Source organism: Schistocerca cancellata, chromosome 8 (genome assembly GCF_023864275.1).
Source record: "Schistocerca cancellata isolate TAMUIC-IGC-003103 chromosome 8, iqSchCanc2.1, whole genome shotgun sequence".
Classification (NCBI taxonomy): domain Eukaryota; kingdom Metazoa; phylum Arthropoda; class Insecta; order Orthoptera; family Acrididae; genus Schistocerca; species Schistocerca cancellata.
This window is the reverse complement of record NC_064633.1, coordinates 575,527,725-575,547,187: the sequence shown is the minus strand read 5'-3', so window position 1 is coordinate 575,547,187 and position 19,463 is coordinate 575,527,725. Positions and strand designations below refer to the sequence as shown.

Below are 19,463 nucleotides of genomic sequence, written 5' to 3'. Positions count from 1 at the left end.
CCCAAATTGCGTGAAAATGTAATCACATGTCAGTTCTAGTATAATATATTTGTCCAGTGAATACCCGTTTATCATCTGCATTTCTTCTTGGTGTAGCAATTTTAATGGCTAGTAGTGTATATGGGACTGAGATCTGATGACTAAGTGGATCCATCGAGGTACAATAGGGTACGTAACTGTTTGTCAGACCAGGAATTGCGTACGCGTGCAGTCCTGTAAACACGGTTGTTGCTATTTTGGAAGACGGGAGTGTTCGCAGTACACTCATCATGATGATGTACAATCAGTACAATACTTGATCAAGGAGAATATTGAAATAACATTCAAGTTCATGTTGGCGGTAAGCTGGAAAAGTTAGCAGAAGTCATGGTCTGAGAAATGCCTCACGTACGTCACAGAACAACCTCCTAGCTGATCTACAGCCTCCACCACACTGTAGATTAAACATCTCATTGCGCTCTCGGTGCACTAGACACACTGCATCATTTGAAGAGGGGGGGAAAATGGAAATTAGTCCGGCCACAATATACCTCTCCAGTCACCTGCTGTATAGTTTCTGTAAGGAGCAGTCAAATGAAAACGAGGCGTTTGGAAAAAATAAGTAAACACTTTGTTATTTCAAAATTAATCGCAAGAAATGTTAACACATTTGCCCCACTGTGAGACAAGACGATCAGTGCCTTCGTGGAAAAATGTTTGCGTTTGCCTACTGAATCATGATTTGATGCATCTCTTCGTCCGAAGCAAATCCACGGCCACGAATGTTTTCCTTCAAGGCTCCAAAATTACGGAAATCGTATGGGGAGGGATCCGGGCGGTAAAAAGGATGTGTGAGGGCTTCCCAGTGAAACGTCTGCAGTGTTATCGGAACGACCTAGGCAACATGTAGGCAGGTATCATCCTGCAACAGAATGATGCAGTCGGTTTATATTCCTGGGCTCTTGGACTTGAAGGCGCACTTCAATTGTTGTAAAGTGTCCACGTACCGCTCTGTGTTAATTGTGCCCCTGTGTTACAGAGAGTCATTGAGCAACGGGCTGGCGGACGGCGCCTTTCTGTTTCAGGATAATGCCCACGCACAGGTTGCGAAGATTGTTTCGACTACGCTGCAGACATCTCACTGGAAAGGCCTTACACACCCATCGTGAAGTCTCGGCTTCTCTCTCCATGCAATTTACATATTTTTAGAGCCCTGAAGAAAGATATTCGCGGTAGATGCCATTCGAACGAAGAGCTGCGTTCCTGGATACAATCATGGTTCCATAAGCAACCGCAAACATTTTTACATGAAAGCACTTACTGGTTTGTCTCACAATGGGCAAAATGTATTAACAGTTATGGGGATCACTTCCGAAATAATAAAATATTTGAAACTTCCTGTCAGACTAAAATTGTATCCCGGACCGAGACTCCAACTCAGGACCTTCGAATTTCGCAGGCAAGTGCTCTACCATCTGAGCCACCCCAGCATGACTCACGACTTCTCCTCATAGCCTTAATTCCGCCTGTACCTCGTGTCGTACCTTCCAAGCTTCACAGAAACTCTCCTGCGAACGTTGCAGAACTGGCACTCCTGGAAGAAAAGATATTGCAGAGACGTGGCTTTGCCACAGCCTGGGGGATGTTTTAATCTGCCAAAATGTTTCATATTAGCGTTCACTCCACTGCAGAGTGAAAATTTCATTCTGCAAACATCTCCCACGCTGTGGTAAAGCCAAGTCTTCACAATATCCTTTTTTCCACTAGTGCTAGTTCTGTAAGGTTCGCAGGAAAGCTCCTGTGACGTTTGGGAGGTAGGAGACGAGGTACTGGTGGAATTAAGGCTGTGTGGACGGGTCGTGATACATGCTTGGCTAGCTCTGCAGGTGGCTGGCACGGTAGCTCAGCTTGTTCTGCCAAAGAGTTGGCTGATCTCTGTAATGAAAAAGCTGAGTGAAGGGATCAACAACGAACTGCAACGCATGTCATTTGACGTCCGCTACGACCAAATATAACGAACAAAATGCAAAAAAAAGAAGAAAAAATGGTATAGCACTTACCTGCTTGACCGCGAAAGGCGAAGTCCCGAGTCTGAGTCTCGGTCCGGCACACAGTTTTAATCCGCCAGGAAGTTTCATATCAGTGCACATTCCGCTACACAGTGAAAATTTCATTGGGAAATAAAAAAAATTACATACTTTTTATCCATCAGTTTTTTTTCATTTGACTGCTCCATATATGTTGTACGGCCCATTTGAGATATGTAACGTGAAGTGCCGCTGAAAGGAATGGCCTTTTGCGAGGTATCCACTATTCGATGTGTCCACTGCTTGCAGTTCCTTTCGCTGTGTTCGTTAGGAAACAGCTTGAGATGAACTTACTTGCGCTGGTTGCAGAAATTTCTGCCAGGTTTGAAAATCATTGACATTACAAACGCGTCACTTTTATCTCAGGTCGCTGTCGATGAGGACTTTTTTACGACTACTGCTGTTCCGTCGTGTTACATGGCTGCGAGTGCTACGTCATTGCTTGTAGACACACTGAACAGTCCGCGTTGATACACCAACAAAAATAAGGCAACTTGTTCGCGGTGTGGTTGTGGGAATGTCTAAATATGATAGCTCTTTTTTGCCATTCTGTCACGATTCCACTTTGACCCATCTTAATGCACTAATTCTGAACAATCGATTCGCATATACACATCACTTGACTGCGACGATTTAGGTCAGTGGTGGAGGGTCACTCGACCGACTGTTACAAGTCGTGCGACACGTACACACGTGCTCTAAAGGTACGTTGTCCAAGACGCGACGCACACTAGCGACTGCGACGGGTCGCTACGTGACGTCAGAAGTTACTTGCTGGCGCATGCGCAGATCGAGTTTGGGATGCGACGCGCGGCTGTTGCGACAGCTGCCGCAGCACTGCACCAGTGAGCAGTGTTGCGACGGGAGTCGCACGACACAAAGACGTACGGCTGCCAGAAAGATGTCGAGCCAGTCAAGGAAAACTGAAATGAGCCACCCACAGGACGTGATGCTCTGTGAGCTGGTCTCGCGACATCCTTGCCTTTACGATTTGAAGAACCCTAAATATAGAGACACTATGTTCAGAGACAGAATTTGCGAAGAAATTGGTGCACAATTGAAACTGGCAGGTGAGTGAAATATATGATATTTTCCCATTAATGCAAATTTTTCAGGCCTGTTATGAAAATCAGTATAATCCATGCAGATGTAGAATTAGAATGATGAAAATGAACTTGAAGGTCAATTTTCGCATTACTCTTTTTTGTGACGATAAAAATTGAAAACGTCAAGTACATTATAAAATGAACAATCTGAAGAACAACGAGAAAGTTATATTTTACAATACCTTCACTTTGAAAGTAAACGGTAGATTGGTGTCTTGATGATACCTTCTAGCTGTGAAAAACCACCACCAGATTGTTGTACAGCTTTCTGTAATCAATAGATGCTCGTTTCTGAGGAAGGCGTTTCTCAACAGATTGCGCAAACAGTATGTTGCAATAAGTAATTTGTCACATTCGCTTCAATTCATTGGTAGAAGATGGTGCTCAAAAAATTTGTGCCAAAAGTGCACTACTGTTTTACAAGGCCCTTCTGGTCTGACACAGTTCACAATTGAAATTCGTCTTTTGTAAATCCTGGAGTCATCTTTTGAGTGCAGCTTGGCAAGATTAAATGTTCATGTCATCCATAACGATGTATGCTGTCAGAATATAAGAATATGGAAGTTCATTTGGATGGGAATAAAGACTCAGTCGGCTATGAAAGTTGCCTTAGCTTGTTCCAAAAGTTTCTGCATGGGAGAAACTGACAAATATAATTTGGGGAAATTTTGTGAACAAGCACGGACATTATTTCTTCCACATTTCTAGAAGTGTATACTGTAGACGTTCAGAATGAAAATTCTAGAGATGTTTAAGGTGTAACCCTATCTTGTTGTCAGGAACTTGAAACAATGCAATGACGCAAGCGTGCGGTTATTGTTAATAAACTTATCTTTCATTGGAATTTTAGGTGAAATGTGCAAAAACAGATGGAGGAATATTCGGGACTCGTATCAGAGAAATAAACGAGAAACAAAGCTTGGAACAGTTTCAGATGCCTCAGCAAAACCACGAAAATGGGTTCTGCTTGATCACTTGGGTTTAAGAAACCTATATTTCGTGGCATTTTAAATGAAATTGTCAAGAGCATATGGAGAAATATTAGTAACTCATACCGGAGAAATATGACATAAAATGGTTTCATTAGGTCCAAATGTGTCAGCGAAACAAAGCAAATGCATTCTCTATCGTGTGATGACCACACGATTCGCGTTGCGCGTCGATAGAACTGGCGGCTAGTCGCGACGCTCCCGGAGATATATGAGCCCAAATCTCGGTAACGAAGTTCGATATCATTCTGATCTCAACTTTAAAAATAATTTCAATATGTTAGCTTCTTTTCATCGGCAACGATGTATGACCTAACGTAAACCATACGTAAAGTAGCCAGCGACCACATTTTTCACTGTACACAATTCAAATTTTATGCAGTAGGTTACTTGTAAATTAAGTATCGGGATAACTGTGACGAATATCGGAAAAATAGACACCTCATTATCAAGCTGTGATGTGAAACTGTAAGATACGCAAACATCAATTTTTTGTGCCTTTTACTTTCCTCACAATTGATAGAGAAGTAATATACAGCGAAAAAAACACGCAAAACCGGAAGAGATACTTTTCAATTTTTTGAAGTAAAAGGAGAATCTGTATCGAAAAACTAACTCTGGGAGCCGATGTAACTTTGTTGCATTAACATACAGTATTTTTTACAGCAAGAAAATCGGAATTCTTATTTTTCTTATGTATTTGAATCCGCCGCCGCCGGCCGCAGCTTGGGAAACGGCGACGACTCCAGTCGTCTTGCGGGCGTGCCGCCGTCTGCCAGGGTGGGAAAAGAGGAGGGGGCAGCGTCGCAGTCGCAGCCAACTGTCGCGTCTTGCACAACGTAACTTAAAGTGACCGGCGTGCTCTTTTATTAGGTGGACTAATATTAGTCAAGTGAGCTTTTTATGTTTCTCTGTTTAATTACACAGACTGTCATTTGACTACAGCAACAGGTGTACAGCAAACAACTGACACATTTAAAAACATGTCGCATGTACCGTCACTACTACTTTCCGTAGTGTAACATATTCAAGGAAAGATGCTCATGAATGTATCATGTAAGTGTGAAATGTTGTAAATTAATGTAAGTGAGCAAAATACATAGTAGATCGTAAGCCAATAAAATACGTTACCTCCCGTCTTTGCCTATTATTTAATTAAGGTTTAATCGAAAATTCAGAGTCGATTCCAAAGCGATTTCTTCTAAATTTGAATGTTCATTGTTGTTAAAAAAGGCAATAAACTTAAATAACTTACCTCATTCAGGCTGAAGTTCACTCCGGAACTATGCATAACGCGCTCTTGGATGTACGGATAGACAGGCAATGAGGACGAGCTCGTTGTGAAGACAGCAAAGCTACTGGGAAAGCGATCGTTAAGACATAAGAGAGATGTATACGGCATCGCACGTTGTTTTCTGTGAAGCCAAACAGTGTTCAGGAAGCGATACGATTAGCTGTTGTCGGTTACGTAAGAAGACTGCGACGAGGATTTGCTTACGCCAACATCTACATCTACAAGTATACCCCTAAAAACCAGTGTGACGCACATGGCAGGCACTGCGCTTATACCTGTTTATGAAACACATTGACGCTCGACACAAACAATAATTTAGCTATATATGTGGCTGGCATCATTCGCGCTGATTGAGTTCAGAAGTTTTCGTTTTTTAAGTTTCACGCTGTTACACGTGTTTCGAGTTTTAACCTAACTTGTATATCTGCTTGATTAAACCTAGTTGCAGTGTTACTGTATTCACTGTGACCTCCTTCTGGTGTACCGTTTTCCTTCTGAGAGATTATTGCCAAGCTTTTCGGCGAAGAATTCGTGAGATTCACGTAAGTTATATGAGGAGTTTCTGCACAGCGAATATTTTTAGTCAATATACTATAGACAAACATCCAAGATTGAGCACAATTCATAATAGGAGTAATACAACAATATACTACCAGCATCGTTATTTAGAAGAATATTTTTTAGAAGTAGTAACATTAAACGATTCAGCAAAGATGTAACCAAACGCAGGATAAACGCGGGATCCTACATTAGACAGCCACAGAAAAAAGTAAGAAAAGAAAAAGTAGAAGAAAAAAGAAGGATAAAACGGCCAGTACTTCCGTAAGGGTTGCTTCGGCAGGTGAAGATTCTTCTCTCAACTAGAAGGTACAATGTCGTCGACGTAATCAAGATTATTTGTACTAGTAATTATTAAGTCGAGCATAAAACCTTGAATTAAAGACTGCCTTTTCACTGATTCGGCGGAAGGTGGTTGGTAACATTCTAGATTTTGTTTTCCCGTCTCCTAATTATACGTGAAAATGTATTCCGTGTTATATTTTATGAAGATTTATATGTCAGCGTTTGATTTCCAGGCGTTAGGTCTGCCAGTTCTTTCCTTCTTATATTGCTATTAAGAGACTGTAAGTAGCTTGATGTTTTGAGTCTCTCGGGAAAGCTGGGTTCGCTACAATTCGTTAAAGTTATGTTCATGCCTAACTTCTATTTGTAGCAGTTTATTAGCTCCACAACTGGGATGCTTATTCAATTGCCTTTCTACCGTGATTTGCTTTAAAAGAACCGTTGCCTGTCAATTTACCTCTGTAATCGAGATCGTTAATTTACGCTAGAGTCGTAAAGCTGATTTTTTTTTGAAGGAAATGCATTTATCCGTAATAAGGTACTATCTGAAAAAAGGCTGCACGAAAATATGCAGTCAGTTGGGGATGAGATTCAAAGTGGTGCAAAGATCTGAAACTTCCTTTGTTGTTGTTGCGGTCTTCAGTCCTGAGACTGGTTTGATGCAGCTCTCCATGCTACCCTATCCTGTGCAAGCTTCTTCATCTCCCAGTACCTACTGCAACTTACATCCTTCTGAATTTGCGTAGTGTATTCATCTCTTGGTCTCCCTCTACGATTTTTAACCTCCACACTGCCCTCCAATACTAAATTGGTGATCCCTTGATGCCTCAACACATGTCCTACCAACCGATCCCTTCTTCTAGTCAAGTTGTGCCACAAACTTCTCTTCTCCCCAATCCTATTCAATACTTCCTTATTAGTTATGTGATCTACCCATCTAATCTTCAGCATTCTTCCGTAGCACCACATTTCAAAAGCTTCTATTCTCTTCTTGTCCAAACTATTTATCGTCCATGTTTCACTTCCATACATAGCTACACTCCACACAAATACTTTCAGAAATGACTTCCTGACACTAAAATCTATACTCGATGTTAACAAATTTCTCTTCTTCAGAAACGCTTTCCTTGCCATTGCCAGTCTACATTTTATATCCTCTCTACTTCGACCATCATCAGTAATTTTGCTCCCCAAATAGCAAAACTCCTTTACTACTTATTTCGTCGTACAGTTGCTCGGAATTCCACAGGAAGGAAACTATTAAATCTGCCAAAATCAGCCGCCAGCTTTGACCAACAACGTCATCAAAATAGAGTAAAATACGCGCCAGGTAATGAAATACAGCTACTGAAATGTCTGCTTAAGGATGTGTTTTTTATTCCTTATTTATTCCATCTTCAGTAGCATCTTATGTATATTGTGTTTTAGTTAATATCAAGGATATTTGCTGATAACATTGTGAAGTACATTGTCCTTCTTCTTAACTGCACAACATCAGGAAGAATTTATCTGCTGATTACTAAAATCAAATTATGAAGAATTGCATGAATGTTATCAGCAAATTATATGAAGGTGGTTATGTGCCAGGTACTAGTTCTGCAATAAATAAGAAATAAAAAATACATTGTATTGAGCAGTTTACGTGAGTATATATGGTGAGTGTATATGTAACTTTAATGTATTTACAATATTTGCAAGCTGCAGAGCACCACATGTACAATATATCTCATTATAGTTGCTCCAATTACCTTATGTTACTTAGCTCTGCCAACACACAGTGTCACATTTATCCTAACCTACACTATGAGCTACGCTACAGATCAGTCTTCCACGACAATCTATGTTCCAAACAATAATATAGAGACGACACTAGTATCGCCCGTGTTCTGTCGTGTCTCTCTTTGCACACGTTTGACATTACAGGCCACAACTTTCTCTCGCCTTAGTTAAAACCCGTACCGGTACACAAGGTATCGGTAAGTTCAGTTCGCGCTCACCTTGGTGGACGTGGACAGGCGCTTGCCGGAGCCGCAGCCGAACACCTTGGCGAGGCTCTTGGTGGTGGGCACGAGGTTGAAGGGCGGCGGCACCGTGTCGCCCTCCTCGAAGTAGCTGATCCACAGGTGGCTGCGGGCGAACTTCCACTCCGTGTCCGCGCGTTCCTGTGGGACCACCAGAAACAGGCTGCACGGGCAGTTTCCAGTTGTAAGTTCATACAGCAGTGTGTCCAGTTTGCAGCAGGTGTAGAGTTACGGCTGGACGAATGTTCAGCGTTAAACAAACTAATAAAAATGATCAAAAACAACGCAAAAGCCCAAAAACACGCTAATATTACAGGGTGTTGCAAAAAGATTCATCCGATTGCACAAGACCATATCTTATACATGAATTTGTTTACAGACTTGGGGTAAATTTCAATATAAGACTGCAAAGCTTTTGTTTTCAAAATAACCTTCCAATTTGACACGGGTATTTTACACGCATGCACATTGACGTTGCCATACATTTTAAAATTACTTTGAGGGTCCAGGTTTCATTTACTTCTTACAATCGTTCAGTATGGCCTCGCCCGTAAGGATGACAAACGTATAAACGATACACAACTCGTCGTCGTTCACACGCAAACCCAATGTAAGGGCAGACACACAGATAATCTATCACTGACCTCCTTAAAATATACATAAAATGTTCAGGTGACTTGGAGACCAGTGGTGCAATGTGAATCCGCCCATCCCTTTTGCCTGGCCCAACACAGAGGGAACTCACTATCAGGAAATGTTCTCACATTAAAGTGTCAGTGTAGTGGTGCCCCTTCCAGTTGAAAAATGAAATTTTCGGTAGTTTCTCGCAATCTTGGAGAAACCCACATCGCCAACATATCCAGATACGTGATTGCTGTATCCATATTTTCATAAAAAAATGGCGTAAATCTTGTACACAAACATTGCAGGTAGCATGAAGTTTTGGTATTGTAGCTATCAGTTCAGCCCAAACATGCGTGACAGAAGAAAAGTTGTTTCCTGTTATGGTTCCGGAAGAGGTGGCAGTAAGGCCATGACTGAAGCGCGAGATCCTGGTATTAAGTGACCTGCGACTGAATTGTGGCAGATGGTGCGTTTTGTAGGCCTGAATTTAAACTCATGTCCTGTACTATCCACATGCTCGTGATGTGCAGTCTATTCGAAAAAACAGCGGTCAGCAGTCTGTCTCAGAACTAAAGCCACGATCACTTTGTTCATTGCGATTAAAGCTACCCTCTGTGAGCAAACTCAAAACAAAAATATTCCGGGCCGCCGCGTTACCAGCCTCGTTGGCACTTGGTTGCAAATTATAGGCGACACAGGCAATTCCAAATGAAAAAAGAATGGTACGAAGAAGAAAAGAGCAAATAAGAAAATCAATATGATGATAAAAACGACACGGCAAAGTAATACAAATAAAAAAAATTACATGTAATCGGTTGACTGAATAACAATAATAATCAAAGTCTCTTGATTAGATTTAGAAATAATAAAAATTTCCCTCCATTTGACGAGCTTCGAACCTATAGCCTTCGATACATCAGGGTGTATGCTAACCACATTAACCTGCAGTATGGTGTTATACTCTGTTACCCCAGTTGCAACAATGAATTACAGACTTCAAAAATTTGGTTTTATGGAATGTCGTCGAATCTTATCTAGTTATGCTAATGTCTGTGATTATAATAACGGTTTATGTGATGCTGAATCGTGCTTGTCCAGAAGGATCCAGTAGTGTTTGGTTAGTGCTGTGTACGAAACATGTCTATTTTGTCTTGAAATTTCTGATGTCATCGATGAGTATGGCAGGTGCAGTGCCATACTCCCGACGAAAATAACGCTGCACAGTGATAACTGAACTGCATCTGTTGAAACAGAGGATACTAAACGCGTTTTTTTGCTGTACCGTTGCCATCTCGGTTGGTTAATCACTAACATCGATTTGCAGTAGGATTTTAGAACGTAGACCGTGATAGAACATTATGAGTCACCTCGAAGGCAACAATTTATTGACAAATAAACACAACTCTTTATTTTCACGAAGTAATCCATAGCCACATCCAGTGAAACCAATAGTCTGAGGACGACACGGCGGTCGGTCGGTACTGTTGCGCTTTCCGAAGCATGTTTCGGACGGAGTAGAGTAAAGTAATGTGATGAGTGTTATCGACCGAGGACGTCAAAATGATTCCATATTTTTAGATTTCCAGAAGAGTTTTGACGCCGTTCCTCACAAGAGACTTCTAATTAATTGCGTGCCCATGCAGTATCGTTTCAGTTGCGTTACTGGACTTGTAATTTCGTGTCAGAAAGTTCACAGTTCATAATGATTGATTGAAAGACATCGAGTAAAGCAGAAGTAATATCTGGAGTTGAGGAAGCGTTATAGGCCCTCTTCTGTTCCTGATCTACCTAAACGATTTGGGAGACAGTCTGAGCAGCCCTCTTAGATTGTTTGCAGATGATGCTGTCATTTACCATCATGTAAAGTCATCAGGTGATCAAAACTAGTTGCAAAATGATTTAAACAGGATATCTGTTTTTGGTGCAAAAAGTGACAGTTGTCTGTAAATCACGAAAAGTGTGAAGTCATCCACATGAGCACTAAGAAGAATCTGCTAAATTTCATTTACACAATAAACACACAAATCTAAAGCGTGTCAACTCAAATAAATATTTAAGGATTAGAATTACAAATAACTTAAACTGGAACGATCACGTAGATAATATCGTGCGGAAAGGAAACAAAAGACTGCGATTTGTTGGCACAACACTTAGAAGGTGCGACAGGTCTACTAAAGAGTCTGCTTATACTAAGCTTGTCCGCTCTCTTCTGGAGTATTGCTGTGCGGTGTGGGACCCGCTTCAGATAGGATTGACGAGGACATCGAAAAGATCAAAGAAGGTCAGCTTCTTTTGTATTATAGCGAAATAGGAGACAGTGCCACAGGCGTGATACACCAATTGGGGTAGCACTCATTAAAACAAACGCGTTTTTTACTACGGCAGGACCTTATTATGAAATTTCAATCATCAGTTTTCTCCTCAGAGTGTGAAAATGTATTGTTAGTGCCTACCTGCATAGGGAGAAATGATCATCATACTAAACTACGAGATATAAGAGCTCGCACAGAAAAATTTAGTGTTCGTTTTTCCCGCGCGCTGTTCGAGAGTAGAGCGGTAGAAAGTAACTTAAGGGTGGTTCGATGAACCCTCTACGAACCCTCTAGCAGGCACTGTGGATTGCAGAGTAATTATGTAGATGTAGACGTAGATGTAGATGTAGAGCCACCGAGCTAGGAGCAGCAGGGAGTCCACCTCTGGCAACCACTGGCCCCAAGGTAAACTTTTAGTTTAGATACGTGAGTTGTAATTCAAACCAAGATCTGTCCCCATTCATGTAAAATGTGCAGTCTTGTGAAATCTGAAAATCATTTTTGAACTGTCTGTATACTGAATTGAATGTTTTAAAACATCACAAGGATTCAATACACTTTTCATCTCTTTTTCGAAACGTGACGTCTAGGTTATCTGAAACCTTATTGGTATTCTATAAGAGGACAGCACTATTCATTTTTAGAGCGACTAATTCAGTCTTTTATATAATTTTCACAGGTGAATTTCACCTTTCACCAAACTCACCAGGAAAAAAATATACCAGACCAGGGTCCGGCCACCTTGACCGCCAACAAATGCAACCGTTGCGGGCGATCTATCAGTCAAGCTGTTTGTATTCAGATGATGTGTTACCTGAAAGATGGAATGAGCAGAGGAGCCACAATGCTGAAAGAGCACGCCCAATCTTGTAACCAAAACCAACAACAGTGGCAAATCTGCAGTGTATCACATGAAGTTTCTAGTGATACTGTTTCTCCTCCATTTGCAATAGGTAATTCGGAGGCAGGACTTCACTGATTACCATGTTGAGTCACTCCCGTGCGAGAGCTGCGCGGTGACATCCAAGCAACTGATCACTGGCCGCCTTCTGCGATCCCAAGGAACAGCTCATTCACTACCAAGACTACTGAAGTGTGGACAATAAGAACTCTGTTAGGGGCAAATAATACAGCAATATATAAAGACATATGTTCAGTTAGTAGCCACTGGTCAAAGAAAGTTATAATATTTTAAATTACTATACACTGATTTAAAAGTGTGCCTCAGCATATGCGTGATATATTAACGTGTTGTTTGAGCAATACATTATTTTCAAACGCCCTGTATTAGAAAATGGATGAATGGATGATGTCGGAGATCATACGAATAATGTAAATCTAATTTTGCGGAAAATCTCTATATCTGAGACCTGTATCGTTGTACAACTGACCAGTTATCGACATTACAACACGACACGTTTGCGAGTGTACGGTGGTCAGTACAACTAACAGAGCAATATTTATTTTTAATACAAGGCAGTGTACTAACAATAGCCCCTGAGTGTAGGTGGGCTACTGAGATGGGCGTGAAGTGTAAAAGAAGGATTGTCGTTTATGGTGAAATACTACCTGGTATTTCACCTGGTATTTCAATCACTCAACAGAGGAAAGTCCACTGGACCTGACGGGATACCAATTCGATTCTACACAGAGTACGCGAAAGAACTTGCCCCCCTTCTAACAGCCGTGTACCGCAAATCTCTAGAGGAACGGAAGGTTCCAAATGATTGGAAAAGAGCACAGGTAGTCCCAGTCTTCAAGAAGGGTCGTCGAGCAGATGCGCAAAACTACAGACCTATATCTCTGACGTCGATCTGTTGTAGAATTTTAGAACATGTTTTTTGCTCGAGTATCATGTTGTTTTTGGAAACCCAGAATCTACTATGTAGGAATCAACATGGATTCCGGAAACAGCGATCGTGTGAGACCCAACTCGCTTTATTTGTTCATGAGACCCAGAAAATATTAGATACAGGCTCCCAGGTAGATGCTATTTTTCTTGACTTCCGGAAGGCATTCGATACAGTTCCGCACTGTCGCCTGATAAACAAAATAAGAGCCTACGGAATATCAGACCAGCTGTGTGGCTGGGTTGAAGAGTTTTTAGCAAACATAACACAGCATGTTGTTATCAATGGAGAGACGTCTACAGACGTTAAAGTAACCTCTGGCGTGCCACAGGGGAGTGTTATGGGACCATTGCTTTTCACAATATATATAAATGACCTAGTAGATAGTGTCGGAAGTTCCATGCGGCTTTTCGCGGATGATGCTGTAGTATACAGAGAAGTTGCAGCATTAGAAAATTGTAGCGAAATGCAGGAAGATCTGCAGCGGATAGGCACTTGGTGCAGGGAGTGGCAACTGACCCTTAACACAGACAAATGTAATGTATTGCGAATACATAGAAAGAAGGATCCTGTATTGTATGATTATATGATAACGGAACAAACACTGGTAGCAGTTACTTCTGTAAAATATCTGGGAGTATGCGTGCGGAACGATTTGAAGTGGAATGATCATATAAAATTAATTGTTGGTAAGGCGGGTACCAGGTTGAGATTCATTGGGAGAGTCCTTAGAAAATGTAGTCCATCAACAAAGGAGGTGGCTTACAAAACACTCGTTCGACCTATACTTGAGAAATTGCTCATCAGTGTGGCATCCGTACCAGATCGGGTTGACGGAGGAGATAGAGAAGATCCAAAGAAGAGCGGCGCGTTTCGTCACAGGGTTATTTGGTAACCGTGATAGCGTTACGGAGATGTTTAACAAACTCAAGTGGCAGACTCTGCAAGAGAGGCGCTCTGCAGGTTTCGAGAGGGTGCGTTTCTGGATGAGGTATCGAATATATTACTTCCCCCTACTTGTACCTCCCGAGGAGATCACGAATGTAAAATTAGAGAGATTAGAGCGCGCACGGAGGCTTTCAGACAGTCGTTCTTCCCGCGAACCATACGCGACTGGAACAGGAAAGGGAGGTAATGACAGTGGCACGTAAAGTGCCCTCCGCCACACACCGTTGGGTGGCTTGCGGAGTATAAATGTAGATGTAGATGTAGATGTAGGTTGTATGCAGTAATAATCGCTAAGTGCACTGCATACATCATCCAACTCTATTTACAGACACGGTCATTGTTCTTACTGTATTTGGAATACGGTAAGAGAACTAAAATTACGGCAGTTCCTGGCCACATACACATTCTACTTCACACCATTTTGACTTTATTAGGTGTCGGTAGTTCACTGGGATTTCACTGGAGACACTTCCTCACCACAACTTACTATCCTACCCAAACACGACGCGTATTGTCGCATCTTGATCGGCGAACGAGCAAGGCCTGAGCAGGTATTTTGTCCGAAATGGGCGCTAACACTGAGCGATCGCGTGGTCGGAGTCTGAGAATGCCCAGGGTGGTTAGTAGGTTAGTGGGTACCACATCCACATTTACCACAGGGACAGCGTACCCAGGAGCTGAGCTAGGGGAGGGCAACTGAGTTTCGAGGCGAATGACGGAATGGTTTTGAGATTCCACGGCAAATAGCTCCGGTTGTGCTCGCGTTACGTGTTTTGGTTCTGTTTAAATTGATACAACTATCTGTTTGGCGGAGTGCTATAGGAATTCATTTGTCTAAGATTGTTTTTCTGGTGGAGGGGTGCGGCTGCCACCGCTGATGTCTCCTCGGTACGCCCATGGACAGTGGTGAAACAATTCACACAAAGACAAATTTTCACATCACTGATGTAGGAACTACTGAGACGCAGAGTCATATTGAATATATCAACTGTTTTGTCCAACATGTAATTAAAGAGTAATTCAGACACAAAGCAACAAATTCATTAATTACTGTGTTTTAATTATAACTTCAGAACTATACATATTATGAATATAGTTAATTATGTATAGGTGAGAACGAGCGCTATAAGCAGAGAGTGTAGTCAAATTTGAATAAGAGCAAAGAAATAGCACTAATTACTTAATTAACTAATTAACTGTAAATTACAGATAACTGACACGCGCAAGATAACTGCACTGAAAGACAATATGGTATACCTATATAGCAACTATCTCATATGCCGATAAGTGAGAATGTGCATTTTTCAATGAATTATCATCAAAGATAGTAGTTGTCTTACAAATTTTGGTTGAGAAAAAAGGTTAAATTTGTGAATTAAATGACATGATTTATTTATATTCGCGCCATGACAGGAATATTAATTAATTGTAAATGTCTCATAAACGAATGAGGATCCGTTCATTAAGCGCGGTTGAAATCTGCGTACATGTGTGATTAATTTGGTATGCTAATATTGTAAGATGGACAAACACTTTAAGAAGAAGAAAGATGTACTAAATATATCATTAAGACCACTACAATCGGTAATGCTAGGGTGGGAGACTGCGAAGTAGAGCAAGCGCTAAGTCAGTGCGGGGTCTTTCCTCTTAGGCGGGACGAAATATTGGCTGCGATCGATGCATCGTAGAGGGTAACGCTAGCTACTATGGAAGCTCTGGCACTGTGACAGGCGAATGAGAAGACGCTCCGCTCTGTCCCCTCTCTAGCTCAGCCCTCTTACTGCAGACACCGTGGCCCAGGGACGGAGGGTTGGACTGCTATTGCTAGTAGTGCGGTTCCAGTACAATTCCATAAATGTCCAGGGCTACATTTAAGAGCTGCTAGCAGGGAATACTTGGCAAAGTTACCTGATTCTGTAGTAGGCGATCCGGCGGTACTTACCGAAATGATCTGGTAGGAGTTGGACATCATAGCGATGAGCATGTTGAGCAGCACGATGATGTTGATGACAGAGTACGAACCAAACATCAGCAGGGCCCAGAATCGCGTGAAACTTTTGATGCCGACCAGCTCGAAGTTCATCAGGTCAACTAATCCAAAACTTGCCCAGAAGAGAGACTGTGACGTCTCGAACAGACTGGAAACCACCATAGGAAAATTTTAGCGGCAGAAAATACTCTGTAATTACATTAAGTATAATACTGCGTGCAGATCTCCCGCTTTTTCTTTTTTCTTTTTTTTCTTTTAAACTGTCGTAGTGATGTAAATACACTCCTGGAAATGGAAAAAAGAACACATTGACACCGGTGTGTCAGACCCACCATACTTGCTCCGGACACTGCGAGAGGGCTGTACAAGCAATGATCACACGCACGGCACAGCGGACACACCAGGAACCGCGGTGTTGGCCGTCGAATGGCGCTAGCTGCGCAGCATTTGTGCACCGCCGCCGTCAGTGTCAGCCAGTTTGCCGTGGCATACGGAGCTCCATCGCAGTCTTTAACACTGGTAGCATGCCGCGACAGCGTGGACGTGAACCGTATGTGCAGTTGACGGACTTTGAGCGAGGGCGTATAGTGGGCATGCGGGAGGCCGGGTGGACGTACCGCCGAATTGCTCAACACGTGGGGCGTGAGGTCTCCACAGTACATCGATGTTGTCGCCAGTGGTCGGCGGAAGGTGCACGTGCCCGTCGACCTGGGACCGGACCGCAGCGACGCACGGATGCACGCCAAGACTGTAGGATCCTACGCAGTGCCGTAGGGGACCGCACCGCCACTTCCCAGCAAATTAGGGACACTGTTGCTCCTGGGGTATCGGCGAGGACCATTCGCAACCGTCTCCATGAAGCTGGGCTACGGTCCCGCACACCGTTAGGCCGTCTTCCGCTCACGCCCCAACATCGTGCAGCCCGCCTCCAGTGGTGTCGCGACAGGCGTGAATGGAGGGACGAATGGAGACGTGTCGTCTTCAGCGATGAGAGTCGCTTCTGCCTTGGTGCCAATGATGGTCGTATGCGTGTTTGGCGCCGTGCAGGTGATCGCCACAATCAGGACTGCATACGACCGAGGCACACAGGGCCAACTCCCGGCATCATGGTGTGGGGAGCGATCTCCTACACTGGCCGTACACCACTGGTGATCGTCGAGGGGACACTGAATAGTGCACGGTACATCCAAACCGTCATCGAACCCATCGTTCTACCATTCCTAGACCGGCAAGGGAACTTGCTGTTCCAACAGGACAATGCACGTCCGCATGTATCCCGTGCCACCCAACGTGCTCTAGAAGGTGTAAGTCAACTACCCTGGCCAGCAAGATCTCCGGATCTGTCCCCCATTGAGCATGTTTGGGACTGGATGAAGCGTCGTCTCACGCGGTCTGCACGTCCAGCACGAACGCTGGTCCAACTGAGGCGCCAGGTGGAAATGGCATGGCAAGCCGTTCCACAGGACTACATCCAGCATCTCTACGATCGTCTCCATGGGAGAATAGCAGCCTGCATTGCTGCGAAAGGTGGATATACACTGTACTAGTGCCGACATTGTGCATGCTCTGTTGCCTGTGTCTATGTGCCTGTGGTTCTGTCAGTGTGATCATGTGATGTATCTGACCCCAGGAATGTGTCAATAAAGTTTCCCCTTCCTGGGACAATGAATTCACGGTGTTCTTATTTCAATTTCCAGGAGTGTATCTTTCGACAGCATCAAAGAAAAAATCGTCTGATTTACATTAATGTGTAAGTTTTGTAATTGTTTTCAAACCGATGAGATGATGAACTTCAATGTCGCGGACCTCACTCTTTGTAGTAAGTTCTACATAAAGACACTTTTTTGGTGATATGAGGCAGTGCGATAAACGTTGTATAATAAATCTCGCCGTTTATCTTAAAGATTTTAATTAATCACCAGTGTATATTCCGAAGTCCAGCTTCATCAGCAGGGTTTCAACTTACTATTGAAGAAACGGTGTTGTGTTGTAAATGGGGTGTCAAGGTCAGTTAAATCAGAGCACCTTTCAGCGAATAATATTCACCTTTCAGTGCTAGTGCCGGTTTATATCTCGTTGAAATCACATTGAAATGGCCTTAGGAGTGAGCTAGAGATCTGACTATGAAGCTCTTCTCCCACATTTCCGTTGACAGTTCATAAAAAAATATACATATTACCTAAAACGCTCACGGAAGTCATTTTACTGCAGTCTGAATATATTGAACTATGATTGGTTGTCTTTAATCAAAAAAAATTTAAGTTTTTTTGATAAAACGTAGTCGATACCAGTGACAGTTTCGTGTCACAGAACTTCACCTTTGTGACACGTTTTGAACTATAGTCCACTGTTTGAGTCATCTGGAACAGTACTAAGTAGATTGAAATCTGAGCAGCCGGCCGGAGTGGCCGAGCGGTTAAAGGCGCTACAGTCTGAAACCGCACTACCGCTACGGTCGCAGGTTCGAATCCTGCCTCGGGCATGGATGTGTGTGATGTCCTTAGGTTAGTTAAGTTTAAGTAGTTCTAAGTTCTAGGGGACTTATGGCCACAGCAGTTGCGTCCCATAGTGCTCAGAGCCATTTGAATTTTTGAAATCTGAGCAGCGCTTGTAACACGTATCAAGAGAGAAATGGTCTGTGCTTCAGATAAATTTACTTCACAGCCCACTAATGTAGATAAGAGTATTTAAGAGGTTACTCACAGTGTCAACGAGACAAAGAGATCGCTTTTCTCCTGCGTCACCCTTTATCAGTTACAGTGGCTGATTTATTCGGTGACAGTTATTCTAGGAACTCGCATAATACAACAGAAAAACGTTTAAATTTCAAAAGAGAGGCCGATTCCAGCCACAATGCGGCATCGAAATAATACAATGTCGAAAGTTGAATATTTATGGCGGACTGGCACTCGAACTCGGCTCTCCCGCTTAACGCGAGCGGTTGCCTTAACTGCTTCGGCCATCTGGACACGCCTCCCAAATCCTCAACATTCCACACGCTAGTAGCGTCCACCGTCCAGTCACCTACTTGCTCGCGGCGAGTCTGTACTTCCCCAAGAGGCTCCGACCCTGTTGTGCATCTACACTGAAGTTATCAAGGGAGTCATACCTACAGATACACTGTCCGACAGAACAGACACCACACACATATAGAAAAAAATGTTTCTTACTGCGTAGATCGACAATCTGCTCTAATATAAATAATGACGAACTATAACAAAATGTAGTTCGACTCTCTATCTGTATTTCTATACTGATGATAGCTTTCAAAAGTATTCTGAACAGTCGCTTTGAAGACAGCAGACAATATAGTACAACGTCTTTAACTAAGCTCTTTAGTTGCTTTTAACAGCTAGGTTGGGAAACATAAAGCTATTTAATCTTGTTTCTTAAAGTTATACATTTATTACATATTTGCTG

The 19,463-nt window shown here is 42.7% G+C and overlaps 1 protein-coding gene across 2 annotated transcripts in view; it reads right to left on the bottom strand.

Annotated features, from left to right (window-relative positions):
- Positions 1–19,463, bottom strand: part of LOC126094726 (transient receptor potential protein) — a 412,416-nt gene that overhangs the window by 59,246 nt on the left and 333,707 nt on the right. For both annotated transcript variants that reach the window (XM_049909269.1, XM_049909268.1), the window contains exons 15-16: positions 15,996–16,191; positions 8,296–8,460 (exon numbers count right to left, since the gene is read on the bottom strand). In XM_049909269.1, coding sequence (XP_049765226.1) covers positions 8,296–8,460; positions 15,996–16,191 — 361 coding nt within the window. The remainder of the gene's footprint in view (positions 1–8,295; positions 8,461–15,995; positions 16,192–19,463) is intronic.